The 18,392-nt window shown below is 42.2% G+C and overlaps 1 protein-coding gene across 2 annotated transcripts in view; it reads left to right on the plus strand.

Moving 5' to 3' along the window:
• The first annotated feature begins 690 nt into the window (after positions 1-690).
• TMEM182 (transmembrane protein 182) overlaps positions 691-18,392 on the plus strand; it is a 92,335-nt gene continuing 74,633 nt past the window's right edge. For both annotated transcript variants that reach the window (XM_052649834.1, XM_052649832.1), the window contains exons 1-3: positions 691-1,020; positions 1,258-1,357; positions 3,016-3,114. In XM_052649834.1, coding sequence (XP_052505794.1) covers positions 889-1,020; positions 1,258-1,357; positions 3,016-3,114 — 331 coding nt within the window. In that variant the 5' untranslated portion in view covers positions 691-888. The remainder of the gene's footprint in view (positions 1,021-1,257; positions 1,358-3,015; positions 3,115-18,392) is intronic.

Here is an 18,392-nt window from a genome sequence, read left to right on the forward strand (position 1 = left end):
CTAGGTTATGAACCTGAACTGTACTTGGTGTTATGTTAGATCAATTGACCCACTATTTTATATTCCAAAAATATCCAAAAAAAACCTAATTGCAATCCTCAGAGGACCTCAGGCTCCCCCGTCTCTGGGATTCTCCAGGCAAGAACACTGGAGTGGGTGGCCATTTCCTTCTCCAATGCATGAAAGTGAAAAGTGAAAGTGAAGTCGCTCAGTCCTATCCGACTCTCAGCGACCGCATGGACTGCAGCCTACCAGGCTCCTCCGTCCACGGGCTTTTCCAGGCAAGAGCGCTGGAGTGGGGTGCCATTGCCTTCTCCAGTGATTGAACTACTCACACCTTTCTTCCAGTTATATCCAAGAGAGGTCTTTGTGGTTCTTTACACCTGTGATTTATCTACCCTTGTAGCGGGTCTTCAGTGTCTCCAGGGTTGTCATGGTCATTCGGGATCAAGGGGAGCCTGTTCAGACACTTAAGACTTTGGGCCAGTGTGGCCGTGACCTCACACCATTCTGTCATCTTTCCACTCCTCTGGATTGCCCCACAGCAATAAGGGTGATTCTGGCCAGTTCCTGATACTACCCCCTCCACCGTCAGGGGAAGGTCAGCTATTTTTTGATCCCCTGGGGAGAGAGGCAACTCCTCAGTCAGTGTCCTAAAATAGCCTGCCATTCTCAGCTGCCGGACTGGAGGCCCTCCAGGGGAACGCAGAGGCAACATGAATCCACCGCCCGTGTGAGTGGGGCTCCACTGAAGCACCAGCTAAGAGCCGCTTCTCAGGAAGATCCCGCCTGCTCAGAAGTCTTTATTCTTTTTTTTTAACTGAGGATCTGGGTGTCCGCTCTCATTTATTTTCTTATTTTAGTTCAACAGAAACCAGTGAACTGAAAATGAGACTAAATATTGCCATCTTCTTTGGGGCTCTCTTTGGTGCTCTGGGGGTTTTACTCTTTCTGGTGGCTTTTGGATCAGATTACTGGCTTCTCGCGACTGAAGTAGCAAAGTGTTCAGGTGAACAAAATGTGCGTTTCTTCTTCAAAATATCGTTGTACTTGGTGGTAATGAGGATAGCCTCATGTATCTTCTGAGAATCCAAAAATAGGAGTGGAATGTCTATTTCTTCTCAGAAGAGAGATGTAGAAAGCTAATGATCATCATTATTTGGGAAACAATACGTTGCTTAAAAAATTTCCCAGATGTAATTATTCAGATTGTGTTCCTTGTGTTGATACCAGTTACTTCATTTGTGTTCTGTACAGGTAGAAAATGTCACTTTCCACCATGAAGGATTCTTCTGGAGATGTTGGTTTAATGGGGTTGTGGAAGAGAATGATTCCAATATCTGGCAGTTCTGGTACAGTAAGTACAATTCAGCCTTATTTCCCCCCCACCCCGACCCCTGGCTTGTCAATAAAAAAGAACAGTTTCTTATTTTGGTGCACGTCACTTACAAAACAAGATTGGATTCTTAGCTGTGGAATCTCAATGGGGTATCTTTCAAAGGTTCCTTTCAAAGGTTCCTGATTCTTTTTCAGTAAACAGAATTGGCTATAGAAATAACTATTTTATTTTCTAACATAAAGTTGTAGTCCATATTTACGGCAGAATTGGACAATCCACTGTTTCCTTGCTCACATTTAAAATACATCATCCTTAACAAACAAAACAAATACTCTCTATAGTGTGTTTTTGGAATGTCTATTATTGCTATGTTGCAAATAAATGTTTTTATTTTGGGGGCTATGAATCCTTGAAGTCACAAATTTAAAAATTCAGAATTAGAGATGTATTATTTTATAGTAATAGCTTCAAAATTTAAAAAAATCTTTTTTTATAATAAAACATTTATGAGCAGTGACAGATGAAAGCTTACTCTATTAAGGCTTAAACCAGGTTTGTGGGCAATATCAAGAAATACTTTGCTTTTGATGTTTCCATTCTCTCACAGAAACTTTAAAGTTCTTTTTTGAAATAAAATAGCTCCTTAAAAATACAGTTGCATTCTTTCAACTGTATTTTCTATATTGTTGTTAATCTTTGAAAATCAATTCACTGAAAATAGCTAGCCTTTATCTTATTGCATCCAACAATGAAAGAACTGTTTATTACCTTCTGACTTACTGTGGGTTGAAATTATTAGTCTTCTTCTCAAAACTACTCCTGTGATAAATCAAAGTATGGCACTTAAGTCAAGATTATGGAGTATATCATAAAAATTTGAGATCACAGAAGATAAGCCAATAGTAAATTGGCATATGTTAAAGGAACAAAGTTAAGATGAAATGGCATTTTGAGAGAAATATTTCATAGAGTTTCTGATTGTCATTTGGGGGAGGAGAATAAGCATGTGATCTGCCGATGAAAATTATCTAGGCTTTGGTAAAGTGAAGTAAGTCAGACTTTGCAAGAGGAAGAGTTTGCCAAGGCTTAGAGAAGGAAAAAATATTTTACTCCTTAAAGGGTATATGATGAAATCATCAAGATTTCAAACAACATTAAAGTTCTTTCTTGTGGTTTCTTCAAATACTAAAAATAAACTTTAATCATTAACTTGTATGGTCTATCATCTACATCTTTTCCCTGAAAGTAGAATATAGAAGAAAATTTGCATTAGTTAGAACCAATCATAGTTAGATCTAAATTTATTAGGTTTTTAAACAACAACATTTTGTGTATGTGTGTGTCTGTGTCGGGCATTATGTTAGGAACTGGAGAATACTGTTGTGAAAATGAATGAAATCTGGTGATTTCAACTGTAGGTGATACTAAGGGCATTCTCTCCACTGGATTAGGTCATGAGCTAGACGTTTTAGATGAATCCACTTTCCAGGTCTCCTGTGCTATTCCATGTGAGACTTTTAAGGAAGTTCCTCCCTATTCAATAATTCTCTGAGTTTGTTGATCTGTAGTTTTATTTTGCTTGTGTACCGCCCACAGCCTGTATTTCTCTTCTACTGGGAACAAATCTTCAGGCAGCCTCTCAGTAACAAATACGTCTGTCTTGCCTTCCTTCCCAGCCAATCAGCCCCTGTGGAAGAACTGCACCCACGCTTACCTGTCACCATACCCCTTCCTGAGAGGCGAGCACAACTCCACCTCCTACGACTCTGCAGTCAGTAAGTACTCAGTCCTCAGGGTGCCTCCAGAAGGGTGGTCTTTCTGAAACACTCCCCCCATAGCAGCTTTGTGGGCAATCAAAAAATAATTTATAATTTCAATGTGTTTTTTTATATCAGTCATGTATAAAATAATAAATAAGATGTCATTTTTATTTATTTATTTATCTTTGATGTGGACTTTTTTAAAATCTTTATTGAATTTGCTGCAGTAGTGCTTCTGTTGTATGTTTGTTCGGCCATGGGGCATGTGGGATCTCAGTTCCCCCACCAGGGACTGAACCCACATCCCCTGCATTGAAAGGTGAAGTATTCTCCATTGGACTGCCAGGGAATTCCCCAAATGTCATTTTTTAAAATACCATTTATAATCTTAATAAAATACAACTTTGGTCCAAAATCAAAGCCCATTTGCTTGTTGCTTATCATGATAATTTTTTACAAGTGTGTTTGTTTTCTGATATGAAAATAATGGTGTTCATCAGGAAGATGGGTTTCCCGGGTAGTTCAAATGGTAAAGAATCTGCCTGCAATTTGGGAGACCCAGGGCCAATCCCTGGGTTGGGGAGAACCCCTGGAGAAGGGCATGGCAATCCACTTCAGTATTCTTGCCTGCAGGCTACAATCCATGGGGTCGCTAAGAGTCAGACACGACTGAGACACACGCATCAGGAAGAACTGCTCGGGAAGATGTAAAACTCGTCCTACAATGGAAACCACTGTAATATACACCCTGATTTTAAAACATTTTTGCCATTGTCATACATAAGAACATGATTGCGTGCTAAGTCATTTTAGTCATATCCGACTTTGTGACCCTGTAGACTGTGGCCCACCAGGCTCTTCTGTCCATGGGGATTCTCCAGGCAAGAGCACTGGAGTGGGTTGCCATGCCCTGATCCAGGGCATCTTCCTGACCCAGGGATTGAACCCACGTCTCTTATGTCTCCTGCATTGGCAGGCAGGTTCTTGACCACCAATGGTGCTATTGCTGCTAAGTCGCTTCAGTCGTGTCCGACTCTGTGCAACCCCATAGACGGCAGCCCACCAGGCTCCCCCGTCCCTGGGATTCTCCAGGCAAGAACACTGGAGTGGGTTGCCATTTCCTTCTCCAATGCATGAAAGTGAAAAGTGAAAGTGAAGTTGCTCAGTCAGGTCTGACTCTTAGCGACCCCATGGACTGCAGCCTACCAGGCTCCTCTTGTCCATGGGGTTTTCCAGGCAAGAGTACTGGAGTGAGGTGCCATTGCCTTCTCCGATGCTTCATTGTGTGTGATATTCCTCAGAAGAAGGAGAGCCCTATGCTGTTAACTGGGAATCATGATTGCCCAGCTTCTTTCATGTTTTCATACTACTTTTTCTATAGAAACTGTATAAACTTAGTTTCTGTAGAAAGTATACAATATTTAGCACATAAATCTAATTTTTAAAAGTATATAAGCTCAATATGTCAACTTTATTCTCAGCTGGTTTCATGAAGTTTTTCATAAGAGAGTGCTTATCCTAAGCTTAAAACTAAGGGTTGGTACAGAATTTAGTGGTGTCATTAACAGGGCCAAAAAGAAAATCTGTTTTTCAAAGAGAATACATAACATTTAATATTCTGGATAAATGTGTATTAGTCAGGATTCTCCAGAGAATCAATAGGAATTGTATGTGTGTGTACAGAGAGGGAGACTGAGGTTAATTGATTGATTGACTGAGGGAGAGATTTTAAGGAATTGGCTCATGCTGTTGTTTGAAAGGCTGTTAAGTTTGAAATCTCTGGGGCAAGGCTGCAGCTGGGGATTCAAATAACAGCTGATGTTGAGGCCTTGACTCTGAGTGCTAGAGACTTGGGTAGAATTTCTATGGTGCAGTCCAGAGGAGGGTTCTTTCTTCTTCAGGAAGCCCTTTTTTGTTCTTTAAATCCTTCAGCTGATTGCACGAGGCCCAGCCCCTCATACCGTGGGATAATCTACCTTACTGATAGTCTGCTGATTATAAACACTGACACATCAGAATGCCTTTATAGCTGTTTTTAGGCTACTGTTTGATCAAGCAGCTGGGCACCATCGTCTAACTAAGCTGACACATAAAATTAACAACCACAGAACTCAATGAACTTTTACATCCGTCATCCATTTTTTCGTCTTTATGTACAATATGAATTTCCATACATTGTAATTTTGTTTTGAGTTTGTCAGAGGGGATAGCATCTGCTTATATCACATTATTAACATGACGTGTTACGGAGCAGGTGTGGATCCGGGTAGGAAAAGGGATGAAGCTGTGCTTGTCCACCAGACTTGCCTGTGCTCAGAGGGCCTGTGGCTGCTGGTGTTGATAATGAGTGTGGTGCAGATGCTCTTTCCCGTAAAAATCTGCTTGGCTGCAACCAAAAATAGATAAGTACAGTTCCCCCATCATTTCATCATTGCTTTAAAAAACAGTTGTCTCAGTCACACTTGCCAAACCTTCGCTTACGTCATTTACGATGCGGACCTTCTCACTGATGATAGAGGACGTGGCGTGGGGAACAGGCAGATACACTGCTTTATGTTATAAAAAGTTACATTACAGAGAGTTACGGAAACGCTATCCCTTGCTTGTCATTCTTTCTAGGACATTAGCTATTTGCATAAATATTTGCATATTGCTGTTGCTGATACTCGTGTGTTGGGGTCCTGTGATAAGATAGGTGCGGTAGGCTCCATATACTTAACAGTGAATCTGCATATTTGAAAAATTTGCACCTCGAAGAGATAGTGTGTGTGTGCTAAGTTGCTTCAGTTGTGTCGGACTCTTTGCGAGCCCATGGACTGTAGCCTGCCAGGCTCCTCTGTCCATAGGATTTTCCAGGCAAGAATACTGCAGTGGGTTGCCATTTCCTCCTCCAGGGGATCTCCCCAACCCATGGATCAAACCCAAGTCTCTTAGTCTTCTGCATTGACAGGTGGATTCTTTGCCATTAGCGCCACCTGGGAAGCCCTAAGGAGATGGTAGCGAACTTGCAAAACAGGGTAACGCTATCTGTGCATAATAATGATGGGGAAGGGGTGAGTGCATGTCAGCGAAATTGCGCTGCAATTATGTTTAGAATTATGCTGCGTTACATATAATTACTATGTCACTTTTTGGATCAAGTGACAAACCGTGTTCCATTTTTTTAAGTTGTCACACTCCTCTTTGGCATACATATTGCAACTTCTTACTTTACTTTAAGCAAAAACACTAAGGGAAAATGACTGAGGTGAGAAGAGGTATGTCCTATAACAGAAATAGTATATGCAAGTGATACCTGACATTATATTTGGGTGATTATTTTATTGTTTCTTTTATCCAAGAGAAAGATACAGACTTCATCAAAAAGATTCAATCTGGTTGAAAGTGTGTGTTTCCTGCTTGATAAAGCCACGAGATTTCACTAGACTCCAGAACTATCTGTCAACTTCATAGCCTAATAATTGTCAGGCATTATACATTTGCTGGGATTTCCTGGTGGCTCAGATGGTAAAGAATCCACCTGCCAATGTAGGAGTCACAGGTTTGATACCTGGGTTGAGAAGATCCCCTGGAGAAGGAATTGGCACTCCTGTATTCGTCCCTGGGAAACCCCATGGACAGAGGAGCCTGCTGGGCTATAGCCCACGGGGTTGCCAAGAGTCGGACATGACTTAGAAACTAAACAACGACAACGGTGCCTTTGTCAGCTTATCTTGGGAAAATTCAAAGTATTGTTTGTGAAATCTGATGTATTGTGGCCAGGCAAATTATTGGCAGAACTGCCATTAGCTAGCTACAGTTAGCTAATACTGAAATCACTGAAAATGATACAGTGGTGGATAGCTTTCTGGAAAGACTATTTTAGAATTATTAGACATTACTGATGAAATTATTTTATTTCACGATAAGGGGGCTGAGACTCAGAGAAACCGTGTGATTTCTGTCTTTACACAGTTGATCACTGGCAGAACTAACCCAAGGTCCAAGCCTCTGGGTTTTGTTTATTGATGTTCTTATCAACTACAGTGAATGAAAAAAGGCTGATTTTAGTTCTTACTATTAAATCTTTTAAAGTAAAGTCTTTTAGTTGGATTTCAATAAAAGAACAAAGTAAACTTATGTTGGCTTTTTTTACCTTTCTGTTTGATCCTGACTTGTATGTATGTACAGTCTGGTCTAATTCACTGTTTCCTTTATTTTTCTTTTAATCTCAAATGCATATTCTAAAATCCATTTATGTTCAAATCTTGTTATTTGGATGGTTGCCCAAGCTTAGAGGGGCTGATTTAATTCTCAGAATTGTTTTCTGAAGTAGGACTATGTACTTCGAAGTCCATTAAACAATTTCATTACCTCTCAATATCTGTCAGAATTCAGATTTTCTGGTTTGTTTCATGCTTAAATTTAGTCATAGTCCATTAATTTGCTAACATTGGGTGATGGTGTACTGAACGTAGATTAATTTTCAAGGTAACTCAACCCTTGAGTGAGTCAGTCATTTCTGTATGGCGTCCCCTTGGCCTGTAACCACACCCACCAAGGTGCTCCTTGTACCTAACTGCAGCTGTTCATGAATACTCAGCTCTTTCATTGTTTATTGCAGTTCCCCGAAGGCACAGACTGTGACCTAGTCATGTTTGTATCACCAGCACTTAGCATAGTGCTGGATACTTAGAAGATCCTTCAGCGTTTGTATGACATGACAGTGCCAAATTGCAGTTTGCATTTTCAGCGATAAACTATTTTAACTTTATTACTTCCAAGTGGAAAGGGCTTCCTTATGAAGTAGAATATATTGAACATAATTTCTGTTTTTCCCTGATGAGTTGGAACAAACATGCGGACACAGGCCGGCCAGATGGCCTTCTTTGCGCTGCTCAGAACCAGCATTTGCGCTCTCACTGCAGGGCCCAAGGGTGTCCACCCTTCTCCCCAGGTGCTCCTCCCTCCTCCCACGCCCTCCTCCCCGTTTCCTTGATGAAGCAGGATCACCCACCGAGCCAGTTCAGACTTCAGCTCCTAAGGAAGACATCCTTGCTGCCCTTGCCCCCTCTAACACGGAGGCTAGACCAGGCTCTCCTTTATAAAACCCATGCTTTCATTTGATAATTTATAGCACAGATTTTAAATGTTTACTGCAGAATTATTTTGTTCATATATCCCTTCCGGATTTAACTCTAGGCTTCACAACTGTAAGGTCTTTTATGTTTGACTCACTGCTGTTTCCACTCTTGACTGAATATTTTTGTAGAATTAGTATTTCTTGAGAGTCTGCACTAACTAGACTGGACTGTGTGCTGACACTGATGCCTTGAATAACTACTGACGTGTGTAGGAATTTTTAAACCTTTACTCAGTGGACCTCGTTTACTCTGAAAATGGTTTTTTCATACTTCTGGTAAATTTTTTAGGTCTACACCATTGTTTTCATGACTCAGCTCTCTTTTACCTTTATTGCCAATATTTATTTACTACTCTTTTCTGGTCTGCTCATTCTTCAGTCTTATAAAAAAAAGGTAGGGTGCTGTGAATGATACCAGACTAGAAGCAGGAAGGCAACTAGGCAAGGTGTTAGTCAGCAGCTCATGAAGCTGGAAGTAGCCAAAAACAAATAGCAACTGGAGAATGAGGGTTACTTTTGTCCCACAGTAAGAAGGTCAGAAGCAGCCGCTGTCATGATGCTGTCAGGGACCCTGGCCTTTCAAAGCCTTTGCTTCCACATCCTTGGTAGGTGGACAGCCTCTGTCATCTCCTCCCATCTTCAGGAGAACAGGCGTGTCCCTGGAATTCTCTAATAGGTTGCTGCCAATGCTTCCCTTGTCAGAACCATGTCACATGGCCTTGCTGGGCTGGGGCTTGAAGTTGCTTGCTTTCCAGGCTCTGTGGCAGGGGAGGAGAGGAAGAGGATAAGGGGAGAGGGGAGAAGAGTTCCAATGGTCCTCCTCACAGACCAGCATCTTGGTCCTCCCTGGACATTATCAGGGCAGGACAAGGGATGAGGCAACAAAGGTCAAGAAGGACTGATGGGCATACAGGATATTAAAGAGTTAACATGCAAATTAAAGAGTTAACATGTAAATTTCAGAGCCAAACAGAAGAAATCTAGGGGCATCTAGGCTGATAAAGAAGCTGCTCTCTAAATAAGATGTAATTCAGTTTATATAACACAAGTTCAGTTCAGTCCTTCAGTCGTGTTCGACTCTTTGTGACCCCATGGACTGCAGCACCCTAGGCCTCCCTGTCCATCACCAACTCCCAGAGTTTACTCAAACTCATGCCCATTGAGCTGGTGATGCCATCCAACCATCTCATCCTCTGTCATCCCCTTCTCCTCCCACCTTCAATCTTTCTCAGCATCAGGGTCTTTTCCAGTGAGTCAATTCTTCCCATCAGGTGGCTAAAGTTTTGGAGTTTCAGCTTCAGCATCTGTCCTTCCAATGAATATTCAGGGCTAATTGCCTTTAGGATGGACTGGTTGGATCTCCTTGCAGTCCAAGGGACTCTCAAGAGTCTTCTACAACACCACAGTTCAAAAGCATCAGTTCTTCTGTGCTCAGCTTTCTTTATGGTCCAACTCTCACATCCATACATGACTACTGGGAAAACCATAGCTTTGACTAGATGGACCTTTGTTGGCAAAGTAATGTCTCTGCTTTTTAATATGCTGTTTAGATTGGTCATAACTTTTCTTCCAAGGAGCAAGCGTCTTTTAATTTCATGGCTGCAGTCACCATCTGCAGTGAGTTTGGAGCCCAAGAAAATAAAATCCGTCACTGTTTCCACTGTTTCCTCATCTATTTGTATGAAGTGATGGGACCAGATGCCATGATCTTTGTTTTCTGAATGTTAAGTTTTAAGCCAACTTTTTCACTCTCCTCTTTCACTTTCACTAAGAGGCTCTTCAGTTCCTCTTCACTTTCTGCCTTAAGAGTGGTGTCATTTGCATATCTGAGGTTATTGACATTTCTCCTGGCAATCTTGATTCCAGCTTGTGCTTCATCCAGTCCAGCATTTCTCATGATGTACTCTGCATAGAAGTGAAATAAGCAGGGTGACAATATACAGCCTTGATGTACTCCTTTCCTGATTTGGAACCAGTCTGTTGTTCCACGTCTGGTTCTGTCTGTTGCTTCTTGACCTGCATACAGGTTTCTCAGGAGGCAGGTCAGGTGGTCTGGTATTCCTATCTGTTTAAGAATTTTTCACAGTTTGTTGTGATCCATACAGTCAAAGGCTTTGACGTAGTCAATAAAGCAGAAGTAGATGTTTTTCTGGAACTCTCTTGCTTTTTCAATGATTCAGTGGATGTTGGGAATTGGTGTCTGGCTCCTGTGCCTTTTCTAAATCCAGCTTGAACATCTGGCAGTTCATGGTTCACGTACTGTTGAAGCCTAGCTTGGAGAATTTTGAGAATTACTTTGCTAGCATGTGAGATGAGTGCAATCGTGTGGTAGTTTGAGCATTCTTTGGCATTGCCTTTCTTTGGGATTTTTAGAATGAAAACTGACCTTTTCTAGTCCTGTAGCCACTGCTGAGTTTTCCAAATTTGCTGGTATATTGAGTGCAGCACTTTCACAGTATCATCTTTTAGGATTTGACATAGCTTAGGTGGAATTCCATCACCTCCACTAGCTTTGTTCATAGTGATGCTTCCTAAGGCCCATTTGACTTTGCATTCCAGGATGTCTGGCTCTAGGTGAGTGATCACGCCATCTTGAATATCTGGGTTATGAAGATCTTTTTTGTATAGTTCCTCTGTGTATTCTTGCCACCTCTTCTTAATATCTTCTGCTTCTGTTAGGTCCATACCATTTCTGTGCTTTATTGTGCCCATCTTTGCATGAAATGTTCCCTTGGTATCTCTAATTTTCTTGAAGAGATCTCTAGCCTTTCCCATTCTATTGTTTTCCTCTATTTCTTTGCACTGATCACTGAAGAAGGCTTTCTTATCTCTCCTTGCTCTTCTTTGGAACTCTCCATTCAGATGGGTATATCTTTCCTTTTTTCCCTCGCCTTTTGCTTCTCTTCCTTTCATAGGTATTTGTAAGGCCTCCTCAGACAACCGTTTTGCCTTTTTGCATTGGTTTTCCTTGGGGATGGTCTTGATCACTGCCTCCCGTATAATGTCACAAGCCTCTATCCGTAGTTCTTCAGGCACTCAGTCTATCAGATCTGATCCCTTGAATCTATTTGTCACTTCCACTGTATAATCATAAGGAATTTGATTTAGGTCATACCTGAATGGTCTAGTGGTTTTCTCCACTTTCTTCAATTTAAGTCTGAATTTGGTAATAAGGAGTTCATGATCCTAGCCACAGTCAGCTCCCAGTCTTGTTTTTGCTGACTGTATAGAGCTTCTCCATCTTTGGCTGCAAAGAATATAATCAATCTGATCTCGGTGTCAACCATCTGGTGATGTCCATGTGTAGAGTCTTCTCTTGTGTTGCTGGAAGAGGGTGTTTGCTATGACCAGTGCGTTCTCTTGGCAAAACTCTATTAGCCTTTGCCCTGCTTCATTCTGTAATCCAAGGCCAAAGTTGCCTGTTACTCCAGGTGTTTGCTGACTTGCTACTTTTACATTCCAGTCCCCTATAATAAAAAGGACATCTTTTTCTGGTGTCAGTTCTAGAAAGTCTTGTAGGTCTTCATAGAACTATTCAGCTTCAGCTTCTTCAGCATTACTGGTTGGAGCATAGACTTGGATTACTGTGATACTGAATGGTTTGCCTTGGAAACGAACAGAGATCATTCTGTCATTTTTCAGATTGCCTCCAAGTACTGCATTTAGGACTCTTTTGTTGACTATGATGGCTACTCCATTTCTTCTAAGGGATTCTTGCCCACAGTAGTAGATATAGCTACTAAATAACATACAGTCAAGGTAAAATGGTCACTTTCCTCCAGACAATAAATATTATTTTAGTGTATTTCTTTCCAGTCCTTTTTACATGCATATTGTACTTTTTTTTGATCCTTCTAAATAAAAACGTGTATCTCACTTTTTAATTTTTAAGTTAGCTAATATTTCTCCATGTTTGTGCCTAATAGTTTCTCAGATTTTAAATGTTAGCTGCCACCTCCACATTAAAAATACTTTTATGTGTATAACATTTGTCATAATTTGTGTTAGTTCTTTGGATTATATTTACATAAATGTGAATCAAAAGGTAGGAATAAAATTGCATTTTTATTATTTTGCCAAGGTGCCAAATTGCTTGCCAACCAGTACTGTACCGTGAAGTATTTCAACTAAGAACATGTGGTAGGAAGATGGAAATATGAGAATCAGGAGGAGAGGGCCTGTTTTGGAGTGAAGACTGGGAATTTAGTTTGGATTTAGACACATTAAATTTGGGTTGAGAGTGGAATACCAGTTTGAAATAATTCAGCCAGTAGCTTGATGTGCAGGACTGATTTAAAAGACTTTAATTAGCATAACAGATACCAAGAATTGCAGAGATGGTTTTTGATACAATATGATCTTTAAGAGAGGTCATAGTAAAGAAGGTGGTAAAATATCAGTTATCCTTAGAAGGAAAGAAGCAAAGGCAGTCCAGGAAGGAGAAAGAGAGAGAAGCAGGGAGAGGCGAGGCGATGGCTGGCTGGTGTGCTGTCAGAGGGGTCTGCACAGGCAGCAGTCTTGGGAAGGACAAGGCTGACCTCAGTGCAGGCGTGAAGTGGATGAGGATGAGAACAGGCAAGAGGGGTTGGCAATACCCCAGTGGTGCAGAGGTTCTGCTGAGCTCTGGCAGCTCCCTCGCCACCAAGGTGAGGCCCGTGAAGCCAGCTCCTTTGAAGTCTAGACCTGCAGGCGCTGCTGGCTTGGCCTGAGACCCCAGCCCTTCTGCTCTGTGTCCTCCTTTCTGTGCACGGGCCATCCCTTGGGGCTGAGCCCAGGCCCAGCTCTCTCTCCCTGGCAGTGCTTTTTCTCCATCATTTTCCTGCACATTCTGCCATCAGATCCTCCTGGGAGCCAAGCCCTGCCCCAGGCTTCTCCTGCTCTTCTCCCGAGAGAGAGGTCAGAAGGCAGTGATCCTCCTCATGGGGCAGGGCAGCAGAAGGACAGAACGTGAAACCTCACACTAGGTGTCCGGGGAGCCCAGCAGTGAGGAAGTGGAGAGCTTTGCCGTTAGCCAACCCTGGGCCTTGAGAGAGCAACTCAAAGGGCACAGCCTTTTAGAAAGCTGCTGCTGCTGCTAAGTCGCTTCAGTCGTGTCTGACTCTGTGCGACTCCATAGACGGCAGCCCATCAGGCTCCGCCGTCCCTGGGATTCTACAGGCAAGAGCACTGGAGTGGGTTGCCATTTCCTTCTCCAATGCATGAAAGTGAAAAGTGAAAGTGAAGTCGCTCAGTCATGCCTGACTCTTTGCCACCCCATGGACTGCAGCCTACCAGGCTTCTCCATCCGTGGGATTTTCCAGGCAAGAGTACTGGAGTGGGGTGCCATTGCCTTCTCCTTAGAAAGCTGCAGGTCCCCGCAAAACAGCCCCACGCTTTACTCTGCAGGGCAAACTAAACCATAAAAATGCATGCCCTTGTACCGGACAGCTTGAAGCAGTGAACAACTGAATTAAGGTTTCAGTCTAGGGTCAATATAAACGCTTAAACAATTGAGGAGACAGATCAACATGTCAGAGGAAACTAATCTCATTGGAATGTCTCGCCGCCCCTCCCCACCCCACCCCACCCCATTCTACTTGGAATTCCAGTATGCTAGTGTAGCGTATCTTATTTGCCAATTCTTTTGTTTGCATACAATGATTCTGGACATTGTCATAAATTGACAAGATAGTTTTAAATACTTCTGCTCTGTGTTAGTTGTGTAGGGGAAAAAAAGCATGCTCTGCAAAGTTTAATAGAAAATACAATTCAGTCTTTCTCTCTTTTTTTTCTTTTCTGGTCACAAATGTCAAGTACCTAGTTATTTGGAAATACGTTCCATGCTCAGTTGCTCGGTTGTGTCTGTCTCTCTGTGACCCCATGGACTATAGCCCGCCAGGCTCTTCTGTCCATGGGATTCTCCAAGCAAGAATACTGGAGTGGGTTGCCATGCCCTCCTCCAGGAGATCTTCCCACCCCAGGGATCAAACCCAGCGATAGAATCTGCATCTCCTGCATCGGCAGGTGCGTTCTTCGCCACTGCACCATGTGGGAAGCCCCTATTAAACAGGACTGTTTGTTGTTTACATCAGTGTACCTTGGCCTCCCTTCCCAGAGGACCCGCTGCATGTAACCTGGACAGAGGGTGTCGGTCATATCTGTGACGCTGTCAGCTACATGCACAAGTAGAAACCCCCTCTAATGAAAGGACACCTCCTGGCACCGTGGACCAGGGTTTCTCAGCCTCGGCACGTGGACACTGGGGCCAGATGACTGTGGTGGGAGGACGGTCCTGTGCATTGTAGGACATTTAGCAGCATCTCTGGTCTGTACCCACTAGATATCAGAGGTGCCTCTTGGTGTGACCATCAAAAACATCTCCAACCATTGCCAAATGTCCTGGGGTATCTGGATGAGCACAGAACCACCTCAATGAGAACTACTGGGACACTTTAGACATTCATCCCCAAGATTCCGACCCAGGGCCCAAGCTCCTCTTCAGAATTATACCTGTATTATCCACACTCTGTGTCCAATTCCAAGTCTGGAACCCAAATAACGCTTAGTTTCCTCTGTCTTCTTTTGTATTGGATATTTAAACCAGAAAGGAGCAAGAAGACCACCTTGGCCTCAATTTTATCTTTAACTAGCATCGCTTCTGCCTCAGGCTTCAGACCTTTTTTGAGAAAACAGTATTAAGTAGATTTGATGCAAAAAAAAGTTATTGAGTGTTTGCTGTATGTTGGGCACTGTTCTGGGTGCTCTAGAGCCAGCCCTAAATTCTTGCCCTCATGGGGCTTTCATTGCAGTGGGAGGCAAAAAATAAAGCAGTCACATACTCGGAGAGAAATAGAAGGAGAAAGAGTGTGTGTGGAGGGACCTCAGTAGTAACTATGGTGACGGGGAGTCTGCACAGAAAAGGTGATGCCTGTTTTGAGTTGACAGCTCTGAGTTGAATGGGGCTGCCACCAGCTAAACTGTCAGTTTCCTGACCCCTCTTTTGGGACCTAGGTAAATGCTGTTTGGAGTGCTCAGCACAGGGACTGGCTCTTGGTACAGGGTCTGTGGGCATTACAAGCTGGGCTTTTGGTCGCAAGTCTGCGCTCACTGTCTGGAGCCGTGACTTCCTGTCTCTGGTCTCCCCCAGATTCACCTCACTTGTCTGTGAAAGGATGATAAGCTTAATATCAATCTCATGCTGTGGTTAAAATAGAAGGAGAGAATAGTACAAATGCTTAGCATAGCGGTTGCCATGTCTTTGGTATTCAATAAATGTCAGTCATTCTTAATATGCTATACTAACTTACAAGACCCTAAAGAAGTCATCCCCAAGGCATGTCAGTTCATCCTAGCTTCTCCCTAGTGGAATGCTCTCTGCTCTCTGAGTGCATGTGTGTGTGTGTGTGTGTATGACCACATCAAGCATTTGGTACAGCTTCTGGTCAAGAATAAGAACTTCATAAATAAAGCTCATTATTAATGTCATGATCCCCATCATCCTAGTACATGAGAGTTAATATTACCACATGTACTGGCCAAGATTGGCTACTATTTATGTGACAATGTTGATTAATATGGACTCAACAAACACTTGTGTATTTACTCTTCTAAGTTCTGGGAAACAACAGTGAACAAACGAGTTGGAAATCCCTGCCCTCATGGGGTTGCCATTCCAGTGAGGGGAGGCAGAAAAAGTGGCATAAAGGGAACCAATTTTGTAGTACGTTGGAAGATGACAGGTGTCCAGAGAAATGCAAGATAGGGAAGGAACCTGGAGATTAAGGAGCCTGGGGTTGCAGAGGTGGAGGAGATATGAGCTCTGTTATGTGAGGTGTCTATCAAGGTCTTTGGACCATTTTTTTTTTAAGGTGTTTGTTTTCTTATTGTTGAGTTTTAACAGTCCATTATCTACTTCAGATCAGTGTTTTTATCAGTTGTCTTGTGCAAATATTTTATTCCAAGCTGTAGCTTGTCTTTTCATTCTCTTGCCATTGTCTTTTCCAGAGCAGATGCTTTTAATTTTAATGAAGTCCAGCTTGTCAATGATTTCTTTCATGGATTGTTTCTTTGGTGTTGTATCTAAAAAGTCACCACTATACTCAAGGACATCTAAAAAGTCATCACCATACCCAAGGTTCTCCCTGTAATATCTTTTAAAGATTTTATAGTTTTACATTTTACTTTTAGGTCTGTGATCCATTTTTAGTTAATTTTTGTGAAGAATGTAAAGTCTGATTCTAGATTCCTTTTTTTCCTGCATGTAGATGTCCACTTGTTTCAGGAGCATTTTCTCTGCTCTGCTCCTTTGCCAGATGTCAGGTGGTTATACTTCTGTGGGTCTATTTCTAGGCTCTCTGTTTTGTCATTGATCTGTGTATGTCTACTCCTTTGCCAGTACCACGCTATCTTGATTACTGTAGCTTCACCGGTAAGTCTTGAAGCCGGGTAGTGTCAGTCCTCCCATGGTGATTTTCTTCTTCAGTGTTGTATTATTCTAGGTCTTTTGCTTCTCCATATAAACTTTAGAATCAATTGTCTATATCTACAAAATAACCTGCTGGAATTTTGACTGGAGTTGTACTGAATGTCTGCTGCTGCTGCTAAGTCGCTTCAGTCGTGTCCAACTCTGTGCGACCCCATAGACGGCAGCCCACCAGGCTCCCCTGTCCCTGGGATTCTCCAGGCAAGAACACTGGAGTGGGTTGCCATTTCCTTCTCCAATGCATGAAAGTGAAAAGTGAAAGTGAAGTCGCTCAGTCGTGTCCGACTCTTCGCGACCCCATGGACTGCAGCCCACCAGGCTCCTCCGTCCATGGGACTTTCCAGGCAAGAGTACTGGAGTGGGGTACCTGAATGTCTAGATTCAGTTAAAAAGAACTGACAGCCTGATAATGTTATCTTACTACTCTAGACATGGAACATCTCTCCCTTTACTTAATTCTTTTCTTTTGTTCATCAGATTTATAGTTTTCTTCATATAAATCTGATATATATTTTGTTAGATTTAAACCTAAATATTTATTTTGGAGGGCTCTAATGTAAATTATAAGTTTTTAATTTCAAGTTCCACTTGTTTATTGCTGGAATAAAAAAATATTTTTTTGTATATTAACCTTGTATCCTGTAACCTTGTTATAATCACTCCAACAGTTTTTTTTTTTTATGGATTCTTTCAGATTTTCTTCATAGACAATCATATCATCTACAAAGACAGCTTTATTTCTTCCTTCTCCATATGTTTACCTTTTGTTTCCTTTTCTTATCTAATAGCATAATTAGGATTTTCAGGGCAGTTGAAATGAGTGGTGAGAGGAGACATCCTTGTCTTATTGCCGAAGTTAGTGGGAAACTTTCCAGTTTCTCGCCATTAAGAATGATATCAGCTGTCTGTGTGTGCTTATAGGGTTTCCTAAATATACATTATCGACTTGAGGAATTTCCCCCTCATTCCTAGTTTACTGAGAGTTTTTATCATGAACTGGTGTTGGATTTTGTCAAATATTTGTTCTATGTCTACTGATATGATCATGTGGTTTTTCTTTTTTAGCCTTGTTGATGTGGTGATGTGATGGGTTATAGTAACTGATTTCTGTATGGTGAAGGTGCCTTGAATACCTGGGATAAAGTCTGCCTGATCACCATGTATAATCATGCATTGTTGGATTCAGTTAGCTAATATTTTGTTGATGATTTCTGCGTCTATGTTCATGAGAGATAATGAATGTAGTTTTCTGCCGGAGCCAGCACAAGGAGTCCCGCCCGTGGCAAAGGTCATGAGGTTAAGGGGCCCGACAGGCAAAGGCGAGTCGGGCCTTAAGGGAGCCTCGCTGGATCTGCTCCTGCATCTGCCCCAAAACCAGAGTCTGCCTGCCTTACTGCACTGTGCTTTTCACCCACTCTTCTGACATTATATGGGGGGCTATCCCCCACCACCTCTCTCTGAAAACGAGTTAACTTAGGACTCCAGTTAATAAATCTCCTAAGCGTGACAAGGGTGTTTCAGTCCAAAAACCTCTCTGCTGGCAGACTAGCTTGTGTGACAGGATTATCCACACTCTTGCTACTATGTACATGATTGTTTACAACCTCTCAACCATAAATAGCACAGAGAGTTTGGAGTATTTTGAAAGTCTTATTTAGCATAGGGTTTTTCTAAAGATAAAAATCATGTTGGTGAAGGGTTTCATTGCTG

This window comes from Budorcas taxicolor, chromosome 11 (genome assembly GCF_023091745.1).
Source record: "Budorcas taxicolor isolate Tak-1 chromosome 11, Takin1.1, whole genome shotgun sequence".
Taxonomy (NCBI): Eukaryota; Metazoa; Chordata; class Mammalia; order Artiodactyla; family Bovidae; genus Budorcas; species Budorcas taxicolor.